At 36.5% G+C, this 22,600-nt stretch overlaps 1 protein-coding gene across 1 annotated transcript in view; it reads right to left on the bottom strand.

Annotated features, from left to right (window-relative positions):
• COL19A1 (collagen type XIX alpha 1 chain) overlaps positions 1-22,600 on the bottom strand; it is a 233,994-nt gene that overhangs the window by 60,388 nt on the left and 151,006 nt on the right. The window contains exons 21-25 of the mRNA XM_026090007.1: positions 17,023-17,076; positions 7,340-7,393; positions 2,734-2,796; positions 1,890-1,934; positions 903-938 (exon numbers count right to left, since the gene is read on the bottom strand). Of these exons, the coding sequence (XP_025945792.1) occupies positions 903-938; positions 1,890-1,934; positions 2,734-2,796; positions 7,340-7,393; positions 17,023-17,076 (252 nt within the window). The remainder of the gene's footprint in view (positions 1-902; positions 939-1,889; positions 1,935-2,733; positions 2,797-7,339; positions 7,394-17,022; positions 17,077-22,600) is intronic.

Here is a 22,600-nt window from a genome sequence, read left to right as displayed (position 1 = left end):
AAAATGCTGATGACTTGTGGAAACTTTGAAAGGCATTCCTCTTTCAAAATAATTCTATTATCAGGTTTTTCCTAGTGTTTCCCAGAACATTCGCATGAAAACAACATATTTGCTTAAGAGCTTCTCCAGTCTAAAGTTTATTCTTCCCCAATAAATCACTACTCTATTGGTGACATAGTATTCATCTCCAAAACAACACATTACTACAGTATGTCTTATTTTGGATATTATAACATGATTATCACAAGTATCTAAGCAACCTTCACTTGTGTATTAAACAACATTACTAGCGTCTGTCATATGCCACAAAAGAGGACAATAGTTAATTAAAAATAAGCAACACAAGTAAACAGACTTTTAAAGAATGTGTGTTCTGAAAATATCTCCCAAAATAAAGAAAAAATATGCACACACAAAATGGCTATAAGAAAATTGCCTGTGAACTTTTTTTTTGGAGCTTCCCAAAGAGATGGTTGTATATCTGTTGCATATTTGAACTGTTATACCCTCATGTTAAATGCTGCATTGTGAAAGTTGATAGAACAGTTAAAATAGTATAGTTCATTCCACATAAAATTCTGTGAAATAAATGAAAGTGAGAAAGAACTATCAGGAAAAAAAAAATTAGTAACTGACTAAACTCAATTCAGGGACAAGAGGCAAGCTATCTGTCCCAACAGAAATGCTGAAGAACAGGACACTGTGCCCCATCTCAGATTTTTATTTATAACCTATGTGAATTTGATGCACATATAAGAAGGAGACAATAAATACATTATCCTACATAATCACTGAACCTAATGAAAGTATGCAAAGAAAAAGATCACAGCATGAATACAGTATGAAAATCAGATCAAACATAGATTATTCACATCATCAATTCAAAACTTAACTATACTTACTGGATCTCCCTTGTCCCCTTTTTCAGAAGGCTCTCCCTATGGAAACATACAGAAGATGTTAACACTCATAGGGTTATTTCAAATGATAAATAGTACATATCTCTGTTTTTGGTGAACAACCCTTGAAATAACTGGTTCTATATCTAAAAAAAATACAAATATGTGGATTATGAAAATTCACTTAAGGGATAATGTTAATTTAATTAGAAGACTATGAATACACAGAGAAAACAGAATTCTGCCATGCTTGAACTAGAGAGTTACAATGAGTTTAAGCATGTAAAAACCTGACAAATTCTCAAATATAAGTGCTTTATATTAACAGAGTAAAGAAAGTTTCTTCTTGTATGAAAACTATTTATATGCAAGGATATGACTAAAGAAACCAGTTGGAAGTCTAACACTACTGAACAGCAAAAATGCCTGCTATTCAGTAGAAGAAGAACTGGGCATGTCACATATTTCCAGAAAAATGCAATACATTTATTTCTCTTCCCCATTAGTGCCCTCCCCTCCCACCCCTCCTTTATCTTTCTGGAAAAATCAAGTTGAAAGTAAAAGATAATGAACCAACAGAGTTTATTTATAAATTTTAATATTTCAAAGAAAACTATTTTTTCATACAGATATTGAAGATCATGCTTTAAATTTTAAGATATATGATTGATGCCTAAGTCATCAGGTAATCACTGATCATAAACTCATACAAACATAATTTTAAATTGGTATCCAGTAAACATCTGAGCATATTTAAAGTTAAGGACTTGTGTGAGCTGTTGGAACAGGGAAAAGTGACACACATGCCTAAATACTCTCTCAAGATGGAGCTTCCGTAAATTACTAAGGACACTCAGAGCCCTACAGCTTTTCCTGCATCCACATATTTTTTTTCTTGACCCTGAGTTTATTTTCCAAGATTTGACTCATAATTGGTACGTTCAGCCATCTTCTAGCACCACATGTAAGCAGAGAAATGAATTATTTTACCTTTTCTCCTTTTGCACCAGTCATTCCCATTTGTCCTTTTTGACCCTTTTAACAAAATAAATTATATTTACAACCTTTTTTATTCTAACAAATGGAAAGAAACTCCTCCTCTCCTTCAACTGCACTTTGTTCTGTGTAGGGCACAAAATCTTAACTTTTATTGCAATGGAAATTTGAGACTTAAACATCTCCAAATTAATTTAAATGACTGTTTTCTAGAGCAGACCTGCAGGTTTCTCAATAAAAAATGTTGGCAATCCTATCACATATCTGGGAAGGCTTGCCTCTTTTCTCCCAAATTTAAAAGTCATCCAATTGTCAAAGATTCTTTCCACTGTTTAAACAGGGCAGATGCCTATAAACAATACACTGTCAAAAGGTCTGGATTCAGAATTTGACCTCCATGTAATTTTTATAGGCTGACTATAAATATGTTTGGTATAACAAGTCCCATTGTACAGAGAAACTACTTTAAACATTCATGATTTAGTATTATAAATATTTTTTGAACTTCAACTTTTCCAGAGACTTTTCCCCCTAACTGGCAGCCCATCCCATTTGACTTCTCCCCAGTCAGCATTACAGAAACTACACACAATTTTTCCTGCACTCTCCCTTTCTGGCTAGTATAGATAGAGAATACAGGCTCGCATGCGGCACCTGCAGCATGGCACAACCAGTTGAATATTGGATTACACAGATCAAAGAGCCAATCACGTCTAAACTCTGCTATTCCTTCAAAGAACGTTGTGATAAAACAGATAAAAGATACTATCGCAAAGGTGGCAGAGACAGGTTATGGAGGTGCTTTGAAATTTCTCCAAATTTCATCCAAAATACTTACAACTTCTCCCTTCTGGCCTTTAAGTCCAGGAGTGCCTAGTAATCCTAGTTGTCTTGTATCACTCTGGGAAGAAATAGCGTAACAAAGATCAGAAAACAGAACATACTTCCATACATTTACCATGCAGTTGCCATAACAATGTCATGTAATTTACCAGCATGTAACATCAAAAGTCCTAATTTACTATTAGAAAGTGGTATTAAATTCCTCTGCAGTACATGTAAGTAATGTATTGCAGTGACAATTTGTTACACATTCATATTCCATTCAAACTAGTGGAAGATGTATAAAAGCATATACGGGAAAATATATATTGAATATTGCTATGTGAATCTGCAATTTTTTTTCCTCTTAATTCATTGCAAAGAACATATTCTTATGCTCATTATCACAGCACATTCCTCAAGTATGTTAGAAAAGAACAACCCCCTCATTTCTTTCACATGAAAAAGGCACGAGCACTTCATTTTAGTTTTCAGCAGCATAAAGAACATAAAATAGAACAAAAATAATTCTACTACAGCAGTGAGACAGAAAGAGATGGAATGAGTATAATCAACAGGCTCCTCAGAGAAAGCAGAAATAAGGCAGAGGGGTTCAGGTTGCCAGCTTGCTGAGATTCCACTGCACTGCATCTATTTACTCTTCTGTACAAGGTAAACACATAGTAAAATATAAAGTAAAAGGTTTCCTCTTCGCAGATGCGGACTCAGGGCAATACTACATAAGGAGAACATTTTCTTTTAATAACAATAGAAAAAAAAAACAACAAAAATTAGTTCAAGCAGCCAATGGCCTTGGAAAATGACCTTGAGTCTGGACCCAAGGAGTCTGAGTCCTAGGACATCTGCCACTGGCCTAAATGGGAACATTATGCAAGTCAATTCACCTTGCCATGCTCCAGTTTCCATATCTGTAAAATGGGAAAATGTCATGATGAATAAAAGTGGCTTTAAACTCGGTTAATATTAAAGGAATTGATAACTGAATATAACCTGAATAAAATTCCTAATTATTTTATAAATGTTAATATCTTGAAGGATCTTCTTCAATTTTTAGGGGCCATAACACAATTACTACCGCTAATTATCAAGATCGGCTCCAGAGATGGAAGCAGATACTCAATGAAGGGAACCTGGATACTGCTGAGTAAGAGCTGACTACCACTTAATAGAGAACAATCTAGATGTCAGCAACTATATGATGAGTATACTGTAAATTCTGATTTATGCTGTTGAGCTGTGCATTTACTTTGTATATATGAAAAAATAATCCATGGGTATTAGACCAAGTAACTATTTTTTATAGGTCATTCACTCTTTATGAAAAAAATGTAAGAAAAATATGCCAAAGAAAAAGTGCTAGGAAAGTAATATTTGATTATTCAAGAATCAGCTCATAATTTTGAAAAGTTTCCTGAGCAGTTTGTGATGTAGTTTCTGTTTTGTGTTGCGGTTTAATTTATATTTTTATGTGTTGGAGACCATTTTAGATTAAGCAGATTTGACTGAAGTGGCCATGTATGTATGTATGTAAAAACGATAAGTAAAAAATGTGTAGCAAGGGTCCCCAAGAAAGCAAGTAGAAGATAACAACAGAGGCCTTGAAAGCACAGGCAAAGGGTGGTTACACAGGCCCCGGAGTGTGTAAACACAAATCATGAGTTGTYATTTACCGGTCACCAAAAGAATGCAACCTAGAGTGCAGGATAGAACCAGTTTTGTGGCATAACAAAGAGAACAAAATTAATGTATCCAGCACACATACAGCATCTCATTTGTGGTGAAAAAACAAAGGACATAACAAGAAGGAATATGAAAACAGTCACATGCCTTGAACAGGAACAGAGATAAAGGAAGAAGGGAGAGGGAAGATATGCTCCCGCACCGTCTCCCACCCCACTAAGGATCAATGCCACTACATATCTCCAACAGCTTCCCCTCGCCTTCAATAAAGAAAGAGCACTGTTCTCGACTGAACATTCACCATAATTTGCTACTGAAATTCAGCACTAATATTTACAATGTTTTCTTTTACTATATACCTGGGTTAAGCAAATTAGATTTTTGAAGAGCTGCACGCCAGCCTCTTCACATGATAAAGTGATTGATACAAAGAAAGCTTCATTGCAACAAATTAGATAAATACATTCTGCAATCACAACAACTCGTTGATACCATAGAGAAATCAGAAGAATTGCAAAAGGCTTAAGCACAGAATAAGTTGTGAAGAAACAAAGAAATAATAGAAAAGAGACGTTACTAAATTATGATGTGTCTACAGGTCACTTCTTACTGACCCCCTACCTTTCTTGGTAGCAGTGTTTGTCATGATTCCTAGAAATACCAGTGTAAAGAAGCCCTACAAATATCCTCAGAGAAATCTGATATTAACATCTCTACAGCAATAAAGATCTGGTCACAGCTTAAACACTTAAAAAAAAATCTAAAAAACACGTTGTGAGATCCTTGAACATATGCATTAAATGTTGGAAAATGACAGGACCATTTCCTGTGGTGTAAGAAATCTCAAAAACCTCAGAATATCACTGAAATATCATCTTACAAGTGTTTTTAATCTTGAAGCACACTGCAAATTACATAATGGAAAATGAAAGATTTTTTGGTACCTCCAGGGTGCAGTGAACAAAATAAGCGCTCATCATACTACAAAATAGTGTGGAAAAAAAAAGGAAATTTAATGATGCATGCATCTGCCTTGACAAATAACAGTTTTGTAGCAAAGCAGACAACCTCTCTTATCTAGAGAGGTTCCCATTTCCCTCATAAACTGTACATAACCTAATTCATATGCTGCAGCAATTGAAGGCTTAAGTTGACTCTAGTGAGATCTGAACATGTGGTTCCAGAAAATCTGGGAAAATCCTGCTTAAAACCTGCTGCTTGAATCAGTAACCCATCTCCTCTCATCTGAAACTAAACCTTTACACTTCTCTGTTGAACAGTTACTTGCTAACGACAAAATCATTAAAATCTTCGAAGTGGACAGCTGAAGGAAGAAAAAAGTYGGTGAGCTGCAAAGGATGTAGAAATGATTAATTTATAGAAACAGAGCAGCTGGTCTACATTTTGTCAGAAGATTATTAATTAGGAAATATAAGACACCTTAGGTACGCTTAGAGCCTTACAATTATCAGAAATGTGATTCTTAGAGACAGATGCTTGTCAGTTCCTGAAGATCACCGCTGTTTGTATTTCTTGTTGTAGACCTAACCTTAAAAGGGTTAATAATCCCCTCTAAGTAGGGGGAAAAAAAGATTAATAGCCCAGAGGCAGGGAATGAGTTACAATAAATATGATATTTATAAAGAAAACTGGACTGGTAGCAGTGAAAGCTGGTTTAGGTGAGAAAAAGAAACTTAGAAGAAAACAGAAGGTACAAATACACAATATATAAAACTTCAACACATACACATGGAAAGGCATACCAAACACAGGAACTAAACCTCCAGGTAGGAAAATGTCCCTGTCCAGGACAGCATACAAATCTATGYTTAATTTCTAACACAGCTAATGCATTAGCGATGCATGTTCTAAGGCGATACACTGATTTGGAAAGGATTAAGTATCAGATATATCAGGGAAATCATTTCAGTGATAAAAGCAACTTGAAAGATATGTTTGACAGGAACTCAACTCCAAAATCTTTATTCAAAAAGGGGATTTTAATACTCATCTGGGTGTCATATAAGAAAAATGACCTGAATTCACCTGCTCTTTATAGTTATGCATTTTAACACTAAAGGAGATGTCAAATGTCCATGACGATTGACCTGTGTGACGTAAAGCATGAAACACACAGTAACCTTTGTATTAAGCAAATATTCCTGCAATAATGTTTAATTGGTCTTTGAATGAAGTATGATTTTCTATTCAGATCACATTTTTTTTACTCACTTTGGCACCAATTAAGAAAACTTGGGAGATCTTTGAATCACCATGCCTTACAATGGCAGACATTACAATGATTTGAAGAAATGATTTGAAAAATCTGTGGTAAGATTTTAAAGGAGAGTATGGTAGTGCTGTCACACAGAATACTGACACATGCAATTTTAATTTGTTTCTATGAAGTGTGTAGCTGCAGGATGTTATASAATTAAGACAATATTTATATTAGTCCATAATATAAGTGTAAGGACAATTCTTATAAACACTAGCAGATCTTTATATCTTCTGCCTTCTTATCTTTCTATTCTACTCTCAGGATCATGACAGGTTAGGTCAGAAGGAAGAAACATCAAGTATGGTTTAGAGCGATTGAGTTTAGAAAAGGGGAGCCAGTACCTTACGCTAACAGCTATGYGGTCCAACCTTTTTGAGATCTGGCAGGCAAGAACATGGGAGTAGAGTACGCGTGGGAGGTAAGACAAATGGCAGCAGGATGGGCGACACAGTAGGCGTGTGACCCCGTTGTGGCCGGGGCCTAAATAGGGATGCAAAAAGAGAGTAGGGAAGGGCCTACCTTTTGGCCAGATGAAGAATTTGCTATGCGGTTTGTAGGGATTGAAACTGTGGCCATTCCTATCTTAGATACTTCTTAAGCATAAACACACACACACATACACCAAATCAAATCTCCATACCTCATTATAATGGTCGTTCAAGGACTCCAGAAATCCTTTTAGCCCAGAAGGACCCTATATTGAAAACCAGGGAGCAAAAGGTCATTTTAATTTAAATAATGCTTAAGTCTACATACCTGTATTCAAACTGCATTAGCCATTTAAAGGGTTTTAGATTGTTATTTGATTATATACTAAATTATTTTTGTAAGTAAGTTCATTATATCTGTATTTCTGGGCACACAGGAGAAGCACAGTCAGTTTCAAAATCCCTGAGCTTTTAAAACCAGCAACTTCTTTCAAAGTGAGTCAGTCGGAAGGAGAAAATGTAGATGACATTTATATTGATTTTAATATGAATGTGTTCTGGTATGAATAGAGTCTTTGTTTTGCAGTATCTTAGAACTTCTTTCCACTAACTGAAAGCACTAGTTTTGATGTAGAAGAAGCTACTGGTGTGAGTAAACAGCTAGATTTTTAACTTCTAGATTTTTAACTTATAGTTTTTTAACCTATAGAACGTGAAATTGAGGAATGCCAGAAACCTTTGAAAGACTAACTTTCCATTTTTTATTTGTCATACCAGTTTACACTTACATAGACGCCTTTCATGAAGAATTTCAGTAAAGGATAATAAACTTCTTACTCAAACCTAGGCCTAGAATGGGCCTGGATTAAAAAAAAAAATTACTTGGGCAAAATAAAACATGCTTAGACATATTCTGCACTAAATAAGGCCCTCAATGAGATTTTCAAGTCTTGTAAATCAGGACAGAACACAAAAAGTGGAGTAAGGTCTTATGAAGTTAAACTTGAGTAAATTTAAAAATTAGCATAGTATCTCTCTGAAAGTGGAAATTTGCATGTCATGCAATAAGAACTACAGTCTCTCTTGATGGCTGTAAGAAACATTTGACTACATCAATAAAAAAATATATATATACTGAGTTAAGTGACCTGGTCTGGATGAGCTGCATTTAACATTGGTAGGGCACAATGGCAACTCTCCTCTTTTTCTAGAGGTCTTTACAGTTACAGACAATTTACAGCAGTTTGCAGCTTTTGCATTAGTAGGAAAAGTGTAGCCAGCAAATATGGTTCCTAAAGATTTCTGTACAAAGCTGAATTCTCTTCAGTTTGGAAAAGGGGTTGTTCCTCAAACAAACTGAGTTCATTTATTAGCCAGAGACTCTATGGTTCAAAGAGCCTGTAACCAAAGATACCTTCAGGCGATATCTCCCTAAGGAGGTGTCGTACTGGGAAAGCACAATCATACCACGCCAACAGCTAGACGAGAAACCTCCAGTTTTACAAGCAGTAACTCAGGTCCCTGAATTCTTCCTTTTGAAGAAATACTGAACTGATACCCCAGTACAGTGTGAAATGTCTTTCTGGAGATGTTATCTTGGAATAAAACATCAAGAAGAGGCTCTGAACACTTCTGGTTACTTAAAGCCTTTTTGATGGAAGGAATATGGCTGAAGTATCTGGCTGAATTTCAGTTAGAAATACTATATTCTGTCTATGTAAATATTTCCTCTGTAATTTTAACTAGACATTTTCACACCAAGTACTAAAAGTCTGGGTGGGAACACTGTGACTTTTAAGTAGTCACTCCTGAAGTGACATTTTGCACATGTAAAKGGGTGAAAAAAACTTTGTTATTTTATCACACATTTTAATTTTGCATAATGCCTTTGTTAAGTGTTTTAGGAGCTTTTAAGATGTTATACACTTTTACATACATACTTACCATAGAAATATTGTAATGTTATCCATCACAACAGGAAAGCAACTTTTTACCCTTTCAGAATAATAATCTATGGGAAATTTCTTCCATGCTAACTGACTTGTAAGACTATTACAAGGATTAAGGAATGAAAATAATTTCTCACCCATGATAGAAATAGGTCAATATGAAAATATGATTGTTTTCATCTGGGTTAGCCTTTGGAGCAAAGCTTTTCAGAACCAGAACCGCTGTCAAATTCCAAGTAGTGGAGCACCAAGACTCCAAAATATTCCTAAAAAATTTCAGAAGCCTTCTAACCATTATTTCACCTAGAGATCCAAGGAAAATGCTGAAATACTACCTATTCATCTGGATAAATGTAAGCTCAATAACCAATCGCTATATTTTTCAAAGGAGCTCAAGTGTTTACTACTTCAGAGATGCTACTGTATAAAATATCATACAATTCAGGAAAAAAGAAAATTAAGGGAACAATTTGGCTACAATAGTTTTGTCACAGATGGCATTCTTCATATCTGAGAATTCCAGATTTTAATATGTAAAAAGAGGATGCTGCTTGTGAAATGAATGTGACAGACAATCTTTGTTAAGCGATACTTTTGCATCATCGTACCAGTTGTTAAGATCATAAAGATGTAGTGAAGAATTTGGGAAAGCGGTGTGATTCAACTCTGAGAAAATAATAGCTCTCAGGAGTAAGGGATCTCTGACTGTGATTGGAAAGACAAATGATACTGTTACCATGCTGAAACTGAAACAACTGATTTCAGAAAATCATCATTCCCATGGGGGCATAGGTTGGTAATGGTTTACAAACAACCAACTTATGCAAGGAAGATTATGCCTTATAGATCTTATAATTATCACAGAATTTTAAATACATTATTGGGTGGACAATTAGTAGTAAGAAGAAACATCACTGAGCAAGAGGCAAGCTCTTGTCTCAACACGAAAATATAGTAAGGAAATGGATCCTCACAGCAATAACTCATGAAGACTGAAGAAGGCCATCTTTCATTTGTGCAACTGTTCTGCAGAGTTTCTCTTAGCACAGGACTACAGTATTCAACTTTTTGTGTGTGGTGAGAGGGGGTAGGAGAAACAGTAGGTAGTTTCAAAACAGGGGACTTGTAACTTGCTCTTCTCCAGCTCACTCCGGGGAMAAAGGCTCAGTTTTTTCAACAGGTAAAATTCCTGCATATCTGACCAGGAGTTAAGAGTCATAAGTTCTGCTTCCTAAGTCCCAGTCRCAGCAGACCCAGCAGGCTACTCTGATGAACTGTTATTAAAAGCTTCAGAATTGCCACAACATTAAGTAATTGTATAAAGAGGATACCACTAATTCAGTGATTTTGTTTGCATGATAAAATGAGATAGCTACCATGAGGATTCACATCCTGACGATAGTATTATTTGGCTCCTATGCAATCACATTTTGAAGTGTTCTGACAAAGCATTTAAATGAGGTAAATCTAAAATGGCAAAAGAGCATGCTTTGCATGCTGACAGCAAAGCCTTCTCCTGCAAGATCCCTCTGTTCTGTAAGAGCACAGTTTCCCCACATATGTAGAGCATCATTTCACAAAATCCTGATGTCTCTCCTTATCAGTAAAGCTACTTCTTTGAGCTACTGTACTTTAAAAAAGATGAGGAACAGGACTGTGGTTTTGATTAATCAAAGAGAATGTTACTTCCTAGGGGAAATACTTTTCATGCTGATGGAAACTAACCAGTGAAAGAGAGGCAATCACCAACTGCCCATGGAGTTTGAAGGTATAAAAAACTAGAAAGCTGGTAAAGCCAAACGAAAGGTAAATAAGCAGAAGTTATTAAAAATGATGGATAAGACTGTAAGATCTGGCAGAACATTACTGCATCACAACAGAACAATGCAGGTATGTTCTGAGATATAAAAATGAAATCCAAAACATCCCCATCAGTGGCTTAGCAGAATTATGAAATATTAACCCCATGTGTTTTCCTGTGATTACATTGTTGACAGAAAGACAGTGGTGCTTAAACATTAGAGGACTGAAGATTTGGAAGTCAAGGAAGGAAGAGGCTGCAACTAACTTTATACACGCCTCTGCAGGTGGCAGGTGAAGACTGACAGCATCAATCTCTATGTTCTAAGTGCAAACAAGATAACATGCTTTGGTCTCAGAAATACCAAGGCAAGGTGAAAGAGAACTGCTTCAGAATTGTGGGCCCCACGCCTGAGCTGGGTTAGGGATGAGAAATTTGCCGCTTCCTGCTAATAATAGAGTATCAGATGCTTCTGTTGTGTATACCATACAAAATATCACAGCTGCCTCACACTCCCTCTTTGTTCTCCAACATGGGAAGAGACACAAAGCCATAATTATTTCTATTCATTTTATTTTGGAAGTGATTTGTCACTTTATATTTACACTGAAAAATATGATAAATACAGTCATGATGTTTTGACTGTGATGCTCACTCAACTCTGATTTCTAAAGCTAATGGCAGGATTTTTCCTCTGATATCTATATTAAAAATGGCAATCCAGAACTGGGACTGAGCCATGATGATGCTGCATGCCTATTAGATGTCCCAACTTTAAAGCTGTTATAGTCTAGCAAGGATTCTGTAACGCTGCAAGCAGCCAAAAAATAAGAATTTATCTTTCCTTCTCATTTGCCAACATGTCATTCCTTTTACTAGTTTTTCACAAACAAAACTGCTGCAACAATACAACCCAGGAAGGATGGTATGCTGTATCTGCCACCAACCCTGACCTCTCAGATAATATTTTTACATCAAATAAATCATTTATGACAAAATGGAAAGCCGCCATGTCACAGTTTTGTAAAACTGACAAACTGATGTAACCTCAAAAAAGCCCCAGAACTGTCTTGCAAATAAGGCAGGCAAGTGGGACTTAGAGCATCTGAGTTGCATTCTTGGCTATGCCACAGGCTTCATGTTACCAGAAGTAAACCATCTCTCTGTTTCAGTCTTTCCATCTTCAAAAATGGACAGAATACTTCCCTACTTTAATAAACTGTATCTTTTCATCATTCTTTAAAGTAAGTGAAGTGTTCAGTTACTGCATTGATGAGTATCTTTGTTAAGCCTGAAAACAAAACTAATGTTCAACAACAGAAAATACTTCTGTTCTAGAGTGTCTTCCTAAATTCTGATTTCTTTCTTCCCTTCCCACTATTTCTTTCTGCTAATATATCCGCATAACAGACTCTCAGGTCTCCACAGACAAAAAAGAAGTAGTATTACTGGTTTGCAAGAGTAGAAGCAATGAGATTAACAGGAGCTGAAGAATCATTGTCAAGGCAATTTCTGTCTTGAATGAGAATTTTGTACATCTGCCACTTTGGACATTTTTCAAACTTGCTCCTTTGCAAATACCAATCAAGAGCTCACTTGAGCAGGGTTTGCTTGTTTTTGGATTGTATATCAAGTTGTGTAATTGAGGGAACTGAAGCGCAGAGAGAGTATGGTTGTATGAATAAGAAAAGAACTGAAAATGTGTCCTGATTGTTTTCCAAAATTACAAACAGGTTTCAGATGCTATTTCTGTTAAACAGGCAGGAATAGAAATACAGGTGCTTAACAGAAAACAGCTACAAACTGTGTAATTACTGTGTTTTACAATATATTTTTCTCTCATAACTTTTATATCTCATCTGCATTTCTGTGAAGATGAGACTGCTGAAAAAGTCTACCCATCCTCACAGTCTATGCAGTAAAACACGTAGCAAGTAAATTGTATTGTTACACCAACAGGCCATTTCTGAGAACACAACACTGGAAGAGAAACTCAATGTAATCACTTTGTCCACCTCTTTCAGATCCATGCCTACTCATTAAGGTAAAATACTGTTTTTTGATTACTGTAATGTAAAAAATCATGAAATTCATCAGTGAAGATGTATGATATGGTGTAACTATTCCAAAGAACAAATGGAAAGAACCATGAAGGCATGAGGTCTGCCACAATAGGATACATTAAACAAACTGAATATTGATGTAGATTTTAAAATCTTACATGCATAGAAACAAATAATATGACCAATCGTTGCCAGCCACTCCTGTCCTACTGCGTAAGCTTTTACAATATTCTTCTAAAAAGCAGCACAAAGTCCTACAATGCCAGAAGTGCTACTGGCAGTCTTCATGTATCATTGCTTTGATTTTCTGTTTATTGTAATTAACTGATAACATTCATTCATTTTCACAATATTGGTAGAATGACAGTATTTCCTGAGGCAGAGGAAACAAGATCCCAAGGCAAACTACTGGCTACTTGAGATAACTGGCTGGTGGCACTGACATACATACTGAATTACAACAGTCCAGAAGTATATGGAATTAAATGAAGAAATTGAAGTAGTCTGGGAACATGAACAAAAATGAAGTCATATTTTAATTGTAGAGGCATAACACAAAGCTAATCTTCCAAGAAAGAATGATTGTTGAAGATAAAGAGACAAAGTTTGTGCCCTTGTGAAGAGAAATGATGAACTGAACACTGGTGAAGCAGTTCTTGGTATAAAATATCTGGTACTCCAGATTACTGATTAATGAAACTTCAATGCTGACAGTAAATRTGAAAAGGGCTACAGTAAATGTGAAATAAATCTATTCTGGTTGCAAGCAATAAGCTGGAATGTGTTGACAGAAAACAGCAGAGAATAATAGTTTTAAGAGGATGAATAATATTGATCATAGTACACTAACCTGTGATTCAGGAGATCCAAAGTTTACTTCCCTGCTCTGCCACAGATAGCTTCTTGGCCAAGATAATACTTGGCCAAATCATATAGCCTTCATGTTCCCTACCTTTAAAAAACAGCGATGATAGTATTTCCCTTCTGCTGCACATCAATACTGAACAAAGTTCATACCCTGTCTCACCCCAAACAACACTGTTATATTGGCAGAAGTCTGTAGCACATGTCTAGCTTGTCACTCTTTCTATTTTTTAAACAATCTGGTGTTCTACCATAATAAATGGGAATTACTGAGAAGTGGAATTTCTCCAGTCATCACCGTTCTAGTGAAGACAGAGAAAACTGAGACAGAAGAAATGAAGTTAACCCTTTTCTTCTATCCTCTAGCTTACCTATATACATAGAAATACCCTGCTGCTGGCTAGTGTGAAAATAAAAAAGGACTGTAGGCAACTAAAAGCAAAAATAAACTGCTTTGAGCCTTAAACAGGTTTTGTTAACTCTGTGCTGTGTTCTGTAATGTTGCATTTCATTATCAATAACGCTCGCAAATAACAATGTAATACATAAAGCAGTGCCAGACACCACGCAGATTGGAGCTATTTCCTAAGCAAGCAAGTGGCAAGCTACATGATCTTGTCTTAACAGAGTTCTAAACATAAACAGACAGGCAGTAATTCTACAGCCCTAGACCAGAGAAGCATTTTGTCCAAGCGAAGATCTGAGAATTGGGCCAACAGCAATAAAAATACTAAGTTCGGACCCTTCCCATAAAATTGGTTTTAAATTTTGAAAAAAAAAAATTATGGGACAAGAAAGTCTACACATTATATTTATGCAAAAAAGCTATGCTTTGCTGGCAACCCCTTCTGTGTTGCTAAGACTTGTAGATTTTTGTGTTAGTGGTTACTGCAGAAGAAAGCTACCAGTTCAGTTCTGCAATAAGATTAAAATGTTGTGCTTGTAACTTCACATCAGCATCCTACTCTGACAGTATTTCTTTTTGTTTCATAAAATCAGCATTTTGATTTTGATGAAGAATCACATAGAGGAGGATAACAGTATGTGAAAGAGGCAACACCTCTTAGGTTAAGACCTAAGAAGAAAGTGCAAGCAAGAAAATGTATAAAATACATTTGAAGGCTGCCGGAATTTTGATTTCAGAACCAGAACATTCAGACTGCTTCTGAGGCAGAAAGGAATACTGTAACTAACAGAAGATTTAAACTGTTGTCTGGACTCTTTAAAGTGGGAAGGGATCAAAAAGCACTAGAGGGAGCTGCTGTTCTACTTAAACCATTTGGATTTCTTGTTTTCAATATAGGAGAATTTAATATGGTTTGAGCCTTAAAAAAGACAGGAGGAATGACAAATCATGTTAAAGTCTTGTCAGYATGTACAAGCTGTAGCACTTTAACTATGGTGATACTGCCAATGCACATTAATGTGTATTACTGCTTACTATATGCTTTTCATATGTGCTACATTCTCAGTCTTGGAAGAGGAATACAAAATGTTGGTGTAGGCATATCCAAAATAAGCATCGTATCAGAATAGTTATACTAGAAAAAAATACCTCTAAACAAGATTTAGGCTATGACTGCTTGAGGAATGCTTCTGTGATATGTAGCACTTCTATACTGTACCCATACAGAACTCATCATATGGATGCTGTTATTCTGACAAAGTTGAGCTTTGCATTGTTGTAAGCAAATCTGAAATAGGTTTCAGTAATAAAAATGCAGTTTTGCTTCCGCTAGAGATTTCTGGTATGTCTGTGAAAGATCATGCATCTTCACATGCCTGACCAGCCAGCAAAGCTCTGATGGCAGAATTCTATAGTGAGAAACAGCTTTAAACTGGTTCATAGGAAATTAAGTTGGTTAGGTCTAACATTGACCTCTGCTATAGTTCATCTTTTTTCCTTTAACGATCATTTTTGGTATTTGCGTTAAGAAAGATACTGCACTGCTCCTTTGTTTGGATTCCTGCAGTCTGCATTTTGGCGTGAGGATTCCCAAACTGTACAAAAGACTCAAATATGTAAGGCTTCAATATGGCTATGTAGAGGAAAAGAGGGAGAGAGAGGGATTTTTGACTATTTTGCTTTGTGCAGGATAAATGAAAAACAACATAAACTTCTCTAAGGAATGTGTTTCTAAACACATTTTGCAAGAAAATAGGGAAAAATATGATTTATAGAATTATAAAATTTGCACTATTTTGTTTTCAGATAATTATAAATGACATCTATTTCATTTTACTCATTCTATTTCATGCTGCAGTCCACTATTCTCTTCTCTAGAAATAAGACTAAAAGTTTCCACTTGCAGCGAGGTTGAAGTAGATTAGTCAAATGGTCTGATGTATAGACTACTGGCCTTCATCTATTTCAGGTAAGCAGAAAAGGGAATCACAGGACCTGGTTTGAAACTAAGAATGGGAAGCAGCAGCAGTTTACTTAATCCACAAGCAAATAGCTGTTTTATGTTTCTGCATGACAGCATTTTAACAATACCATATATAGGGAATGGTACAAATATGATCAAATCTTCTTCTATCAAAGGCTGCATTCACTCAAGGACTAAATTGCTCAGACTCATGCCTGACTTCAAATTTGAAATCATGTATCTCTTAAAAGAAAACCGCAAATCCAAAAGCTCTTAGATCTGAACTAAAACCTTTAGTGCTTCATTAAAAATCCTTTCATAGAGTTTTGTATTTCTTAATCTTTTAATTCTTCAGTAAACTCATTTGATCTACAGCTGATTGCTCATTCCAGTGCTGGGTATAATCCTCCCCATCATTCAGACAGTTGGCACATGCTTCATACGGTCCTTCATCTTTCAAATTACCCCTCTGAGACAGAAATTATCCCATCTTAAACAGAGCATCATGCATTTTGTAAACTGAACGAATGCACAGTATTCACATTTAGCATATATGGCCAGTCTTTCTTTGAAATGCCAGACAATTTGTTTCTTCCACTGCAGTCTGCATCTTGCTCTTTCTATCCTGTAATCCTGTACTGGTCTATGTTGTCTCTTATCTGTGGTCCCAGGTTTTTTGCCTTTGCTGTAGCAGAAGGCTGGGAATGGAGGCTGTCTGACACAGCAGAGTGAACACAGATCAATTGTTTTCAAGTATAATTATTATTAGGTAACCTGATATGAATGCTAACAAAATTCATCATCCTAGGTTGGAGTGAAAATTTCCCATTCCCCTTGTTAGGTACTCACAGGAGGTCCTGGTGGTCCTGGTTTTCCAGGGAGTCCTGGTTTTCCTCGTCTTCCCTGGAAACCAAAAGAAAAACAGATGTTTATAAACATTAAAGCTAATGGCTGATTTGTAATAAGAACTTTGTTTAAAAGGAAGATTTATTGCTGTGCTTACAAGCAAAAAAATCAAAAACTTTCCAAAATGAATACTTTATACCAGTCACTGCAACAGTATTTTACTTCTAGTACTTTTAGGACTGTTTTTAATAATTATAACAAACAGTATATTTGCATCACTGTAACATTTTAAAGCCATGTCTCAGAAGTGAATGCATATTGACAGTGCTGTAAYATACAGAACATCTTGATGATATCTAAAGAAATTGTATCTGAATATTCTTTATTCTAAATAATCTTTATTGCCAAAATGAAATCTAAAGCACATTTTTAGAAACAATAGCTGAGAACAACTAATATCTAGGCGTCATGGTTAAAAAACAAAAAAGTGTTATATCCATAAAGACTAAATTTTGCCCTTGCATCTGATAAAGCTAAACTAATAAAAAGCATTAGAGGGATACTCTGGTGAAAACTTGGCTTAAGAAGTTAAAAAATGAATATGCTGGCTGACAGCTCACGTCCCTTTGTTTAACCCTACTTCTGTATTTTATTAAATGACAATCTCACACAAACTGCAGAAGTAATCTAAGGAGCAGAGAGGGGAAACCCAGCTTCAGTCTTTACAGGGCTCTAATCTGCAGAAAACTATTCTCGTGCTCTGCCTCTCATTGATCTTAAACTATATTCTAGATAAACAACATGGCAAAAGTAAGGGTGGAAAATCCCTCTTCTTCATGCCCTGTAGCTCACAAGCGTAACCTATTGCCTAAACGTCAGGAAGCTCCTGAGAAGCAGGAGAGAGGGATTTGAAGCCCTTCCAGGTGAAGGAAGAACCGAACTAGGTCTGTGGGGGAACGTTCCCTCCACTGGGCTACGACATACAACATGTACACTGCTATCACCGTTTTGTGAAGGTCCTCAGTCAGTCAGTATGTTTTAAGGGCAGTGCGAAAAAAAACCAAAACTCAGCATATTTGGAGTGTTAAATTCCTGGGTCTTAACTAGCTGAGACATATGTTACGCGCTGAGCTGTTTAATCCTGTTGGTAGTTGCACATGCAGAGCTATAACTGGGGCAGCTCCGGGTGAATTTTCAGAAGCAAACTGCGGTGCGAGGTGCCTACGTTTGGTTCAAGGCTGCACTGCCCCCTACCACAGGCACTCATTCCCAGCCTGTGACATGCCCTCCGCTGTGTGGATAATGCTGTCCACGCAGCCATGTGATCAACCACAGCAGGACAAATTATTTTTAACTTTGATCAGTCCCTCGATTCAGTTCACTGAGTAACCACTTGGTTTGGCGCAACAGGGCACAACAGTGGGAGAGGCACGAAGGAAGAGGGTCCGTTGTTAGCGAGCAGTGCCACCAGAATAAACGCTTGTGAAACTTCAGAGGAGGCTGCTTTGGGCCTTGATCCTTCATGTCAAATTCCTGTTTAGAGTATAACTCCCAAAGCTGAGATGTGCTGCTTTTGGACTGATCTCCAGTTCAGAAATACAGATGGAAATTAATGCTTCCCAGCGCGTTTGAAAAACAGTAAACTTGCATTAGAAGCTAGGAAGAACAGACTGAAATATAATGACCTAAGTAATAAACAAATATAAATTGTTTCATACTTTTTAAATAGTTCCCCTGAGTGATAATGATCTATACTGTTGACTTCTTGAAACACCTTCTTTTTTCTGTTTGGACTTATTTAAAGTATACTGAGGATGACACTTAAAATCACAACAGTCTAAACAAAGTATCAAGGAAGTGTCAAGGGAAAGGAGGCAGGGCTTTGACTGGCAGACACAACTGTGGATGAGGTGTAAATTACACAGGAAAACACGGAATATGTTTGGAAGGCATTTTTTTTCTTTACAAGATGAGCTATAATGTGATTTATGACATTTTGCAAAGTCAAAACTGAGCAGAAATCTTTCTGGAAATCATATGAAAAACAAAAATATATTTGTGTAGTTATTTTTCTCGGTCATTTGTTAATTACTAGAACACTTACCTGGTGAAACATAAAATAAAAACTTTCCCTACCTTTTATTCAATCAGTATACTATTAGACTTGATAGTACATGCCATATGTACAAGAAAAGATGTAGAACAATCACACACATATCTGTATATTTAGAAGAGCAAAAGTTAATGAAAATACTACTATAAGGGAAAATTTCTAAGAATTCAAGTTATATGTTTCTATAATGTGTTTTTATGATATATTCTTCATTTTCCTTCTACATTTGTGGCCACTGTAAAAGGTACAAAACCAATTTTCTTTAGTGATTCATAACCATAAACATACTTTTACAAATATGAACATTTTTGATTGAGCTGTTTTGCAATATGCAAATAGTGTAGTGGGTATTAGCCCTTTTCTTAGCTCATAAGAACCATCTAACCAGCTAGCTTTAAGAAACAACAGTACTATGGCCAATGCAGTGATCATTATAAACTTAGAAAAATAATTAAAATGTTTTTCTGAAATGAAGCATCAGCTTCTTCTAGAGGAACAAAACTTTTTTTTTTTCTATAAGCATCCTTCTAAACTATACCACATTGAATTTTAACATAGAAATATGTAAAAGGCCATGATTGTAGCAATGCTTTTCAGATACAGAGATTTCAGTTTTATGGATACACACACGGCCTCGCCTACTTGCCAACACTCCTGCTTCTCCACAACTTTCCAGCAGCAGTGCGGAAAAATTAAAACATATATTATGGTAAAATTGTAAGTAGTGAAAAGCGGTTTAACTTTCTGTTTAGATAATATTAAAGCAATTAATAGAAAAATTTTGAGAAGCCCGTTAAAGTCTTGCCTTGAGCAGACCATGAGCCAGATTGTGACCAAATAGCTAAAATTTGATTCTGAGTCTTTCTTCTGGCAAGAAGGAAGGAGGGAAAAGTATCTCCATGCCCTTCCTGGTTCATGGGGAGGCCTTAGCGGGGAGCCACAGCTGCAGCCCCCTTCTCAGAAGCGGGCATTAGTGGCCGTTGGGAGCTGCACTCCTCACCGTACCACAGGGCATGGGGCAGGCGGCTGCCACAGGAGGCCACAGAAATCCTGCTCCCCAGCTCCTTTGCAAGCAGATGGGCACAGAGTGCAGTAAACAAAAAGTGTTGGCCAGTCACATAGCATCATTTTTGCTGCACACATTACCTAAAAATGATTAAAGTGAATTTCATTACCTTTATTTAGTTGAGTTCGCTTGAGCAAATAAAACACCTCAAAACATAAAAACAAAAATAAATATTCCAGGCACCACACACTTGCTTTATCTATATTAAAAATGCAATACCACCTAACCTGACTTAAAATAAAAAAGTAGTGCCAACAAGTTGTCTGAGACTATTTAGAATAGTATCTAAAGAAAATAAAAACGTAACAGTTGCTGACATTTCCTTTGGGCTGCATACATTTTTGTTGTATGCAAGAAGTTATCTATAAGAAGTTATCTAAATGTTACTGATATTTTGTCCCAGGCCCTTTACTCATGAAATGCCTGTCCTGAACTAATTTCACAGTAGGCTACTTTCCTCTTTTCCTTAGGACAAACTTCAGCCCTCATACACACATAAATCATTCAAATAATAACTGCCTGATTGAGGCAAACAGTACAAAATACTAAAATTAATATAAAGGAGTCAGCAAACCCCAGCTGAGCACCTAGCTGAAGTATGCAGCCAACTGAACTTTTTGTTCCTCTCTTGTTCACCCCCTCTGTTAATCAAAAAGACTCGGCAAGTTTTGCCTTAAACTAGATGGAAAGCTCTTCAGAACAGAGGCTCTGAGCATCCTACCGTACGTTTGTGCTCTGATTCTGACTACAGGCCTCTGGGCACTACCACAGGCCTAATAAATAATGGAAGAATTATTGTAACTTTCTCCTGTATCATACTACATCTATCTATTCACATATTTCTAAGAATAGAAGAGTAAGATTACTCTAAGTGTCTAGAATAAACTGCAGATTATTTTAGGATAAAAATAAGTAGAGTTACATATGAACTCTGACATGATTTATGAAAGGKAATTAAGAATTTAAAGAACCCACATGAGTATGAAGGGAAAAGTTCTTAAAATGCCTATGTGAATTTTCAAGGGCAATAACTAATTAGCAGTTTCTGAAACACATCATCACATTTCAAAACAGGAACTAGTATACTAGAGAAAGTAGGAAGTTGGGCTTTAAAGTCTTAACTACTTTAGGTACTATACAAGATAAATGAGGCTTATGTCAACTTGTTTGCCAAGCTAAACTAAGATTCTTGGGAATAAACTTGAAAAGCAGACTGACAAAGTGACAAATACACCCAAAAAGGGAATGAAGTGGAAAGTAAAGACTCATGTCTCAGAGTGTCCAATCCATTGGACACCCCGTCAGCCCATTAGGCACTGAGAAACACAACCACGCAAGCACAGTTCTGAGTAATTAAGTTTGTTTCTCTACATGCCCAGAGCTGCCACTATGCAGCCTGGCAATCGTCAGTGCCTATGCTAATTCAAGATACACAAATACACACAAGGGGCTTTCCTTTGCCTCAGTCCTCTGAGCTAACTAACCCAACGGACATTCTCCGAACATGCCTAACCCATATAAATAGAACTGATCTCTACATGTAACATAAAATACTTTCCTCCATTAACACCGGAAGAAAAGCCACGACATACCTCCTTTTCTTCTAACAACCTAGTCATAGAAGGTGCTTTTCTCAGGTTGTGACCTGTGCAACAAGTCAATGTAACAGCTTAGCACTGCTTAAAGGAAAGATCTTACTTTGTCTTCCCATTTTCCCTGGCTGTCTGTACTCATGACTCTGTGTTCATGGCTGCTTACCTGGAGCTTGCAGAGCCTACCATAAGCCAACTCTAATCCAGGAGAAAAGCGTCCCAGCCCAAAACTGGTGACAATTCTCTGCTGCATGGTTTAACATAAACAGATTGTCCAACAGCCATATTAGGCGAATTAAGGCAGATGTCACATGGACTATCAGAGAGAAAGCCAGTTCAAAAGGTAATTGGAAAAGGAAGATAAGAATTAATCACAAAAAGTCAGAGCAAACACCCATCTAACAGTGTACTCTTTTTTTCTGACTGTAACAGAGACAGTTAGAGGGAACTGTAATTACGGAACAGTGCACATCTATTTGACATTTAACCACCTGATTCTGCACCACTGCTGTTAATAGGAGTTCTGGCACTAATGCATAAAAGTCTCACAGCTTGGCTCTTCTGTCGCCTAAACTGGGAATTCAGCCTGTGGTCAATGAACCCCAATACAGTATCTGGACTTAAATGTACAACTCCTTCCTCTATCTTTTTAATCTTGGCCTTGAGGACATATGATGACAACCAGTATACTACAAATTAACCTTGACATTTAATTTTAAACATGAATAAACTAAAAGGAAATAAGGTCAGAAGTCAAAAATTTTAGTTGTTTGCAAAAAACAAGCAAAAGTGTATGCCTCATATCCCACT

The sequence above is a fragment of the Apteryx rowi genome, unplaced genomic scaffold (assembly GCF_003343035.1).
Source record: "Apteryx rowi isolate R43461 unplaced genomic scaffold, aptRow1 scaffold_84, whole genome shotgun sequence".
NCBI classification, from domain to species: domain Eukaryota; kingdom Metazoa; phylum Chordata; class Aves; order Apterygiformes; family Apterygidae; genus Apteryx; species Apteryx rowi.
This window is presented reverse-complemented; position numbering and strand designations above follow the sequence as displayed.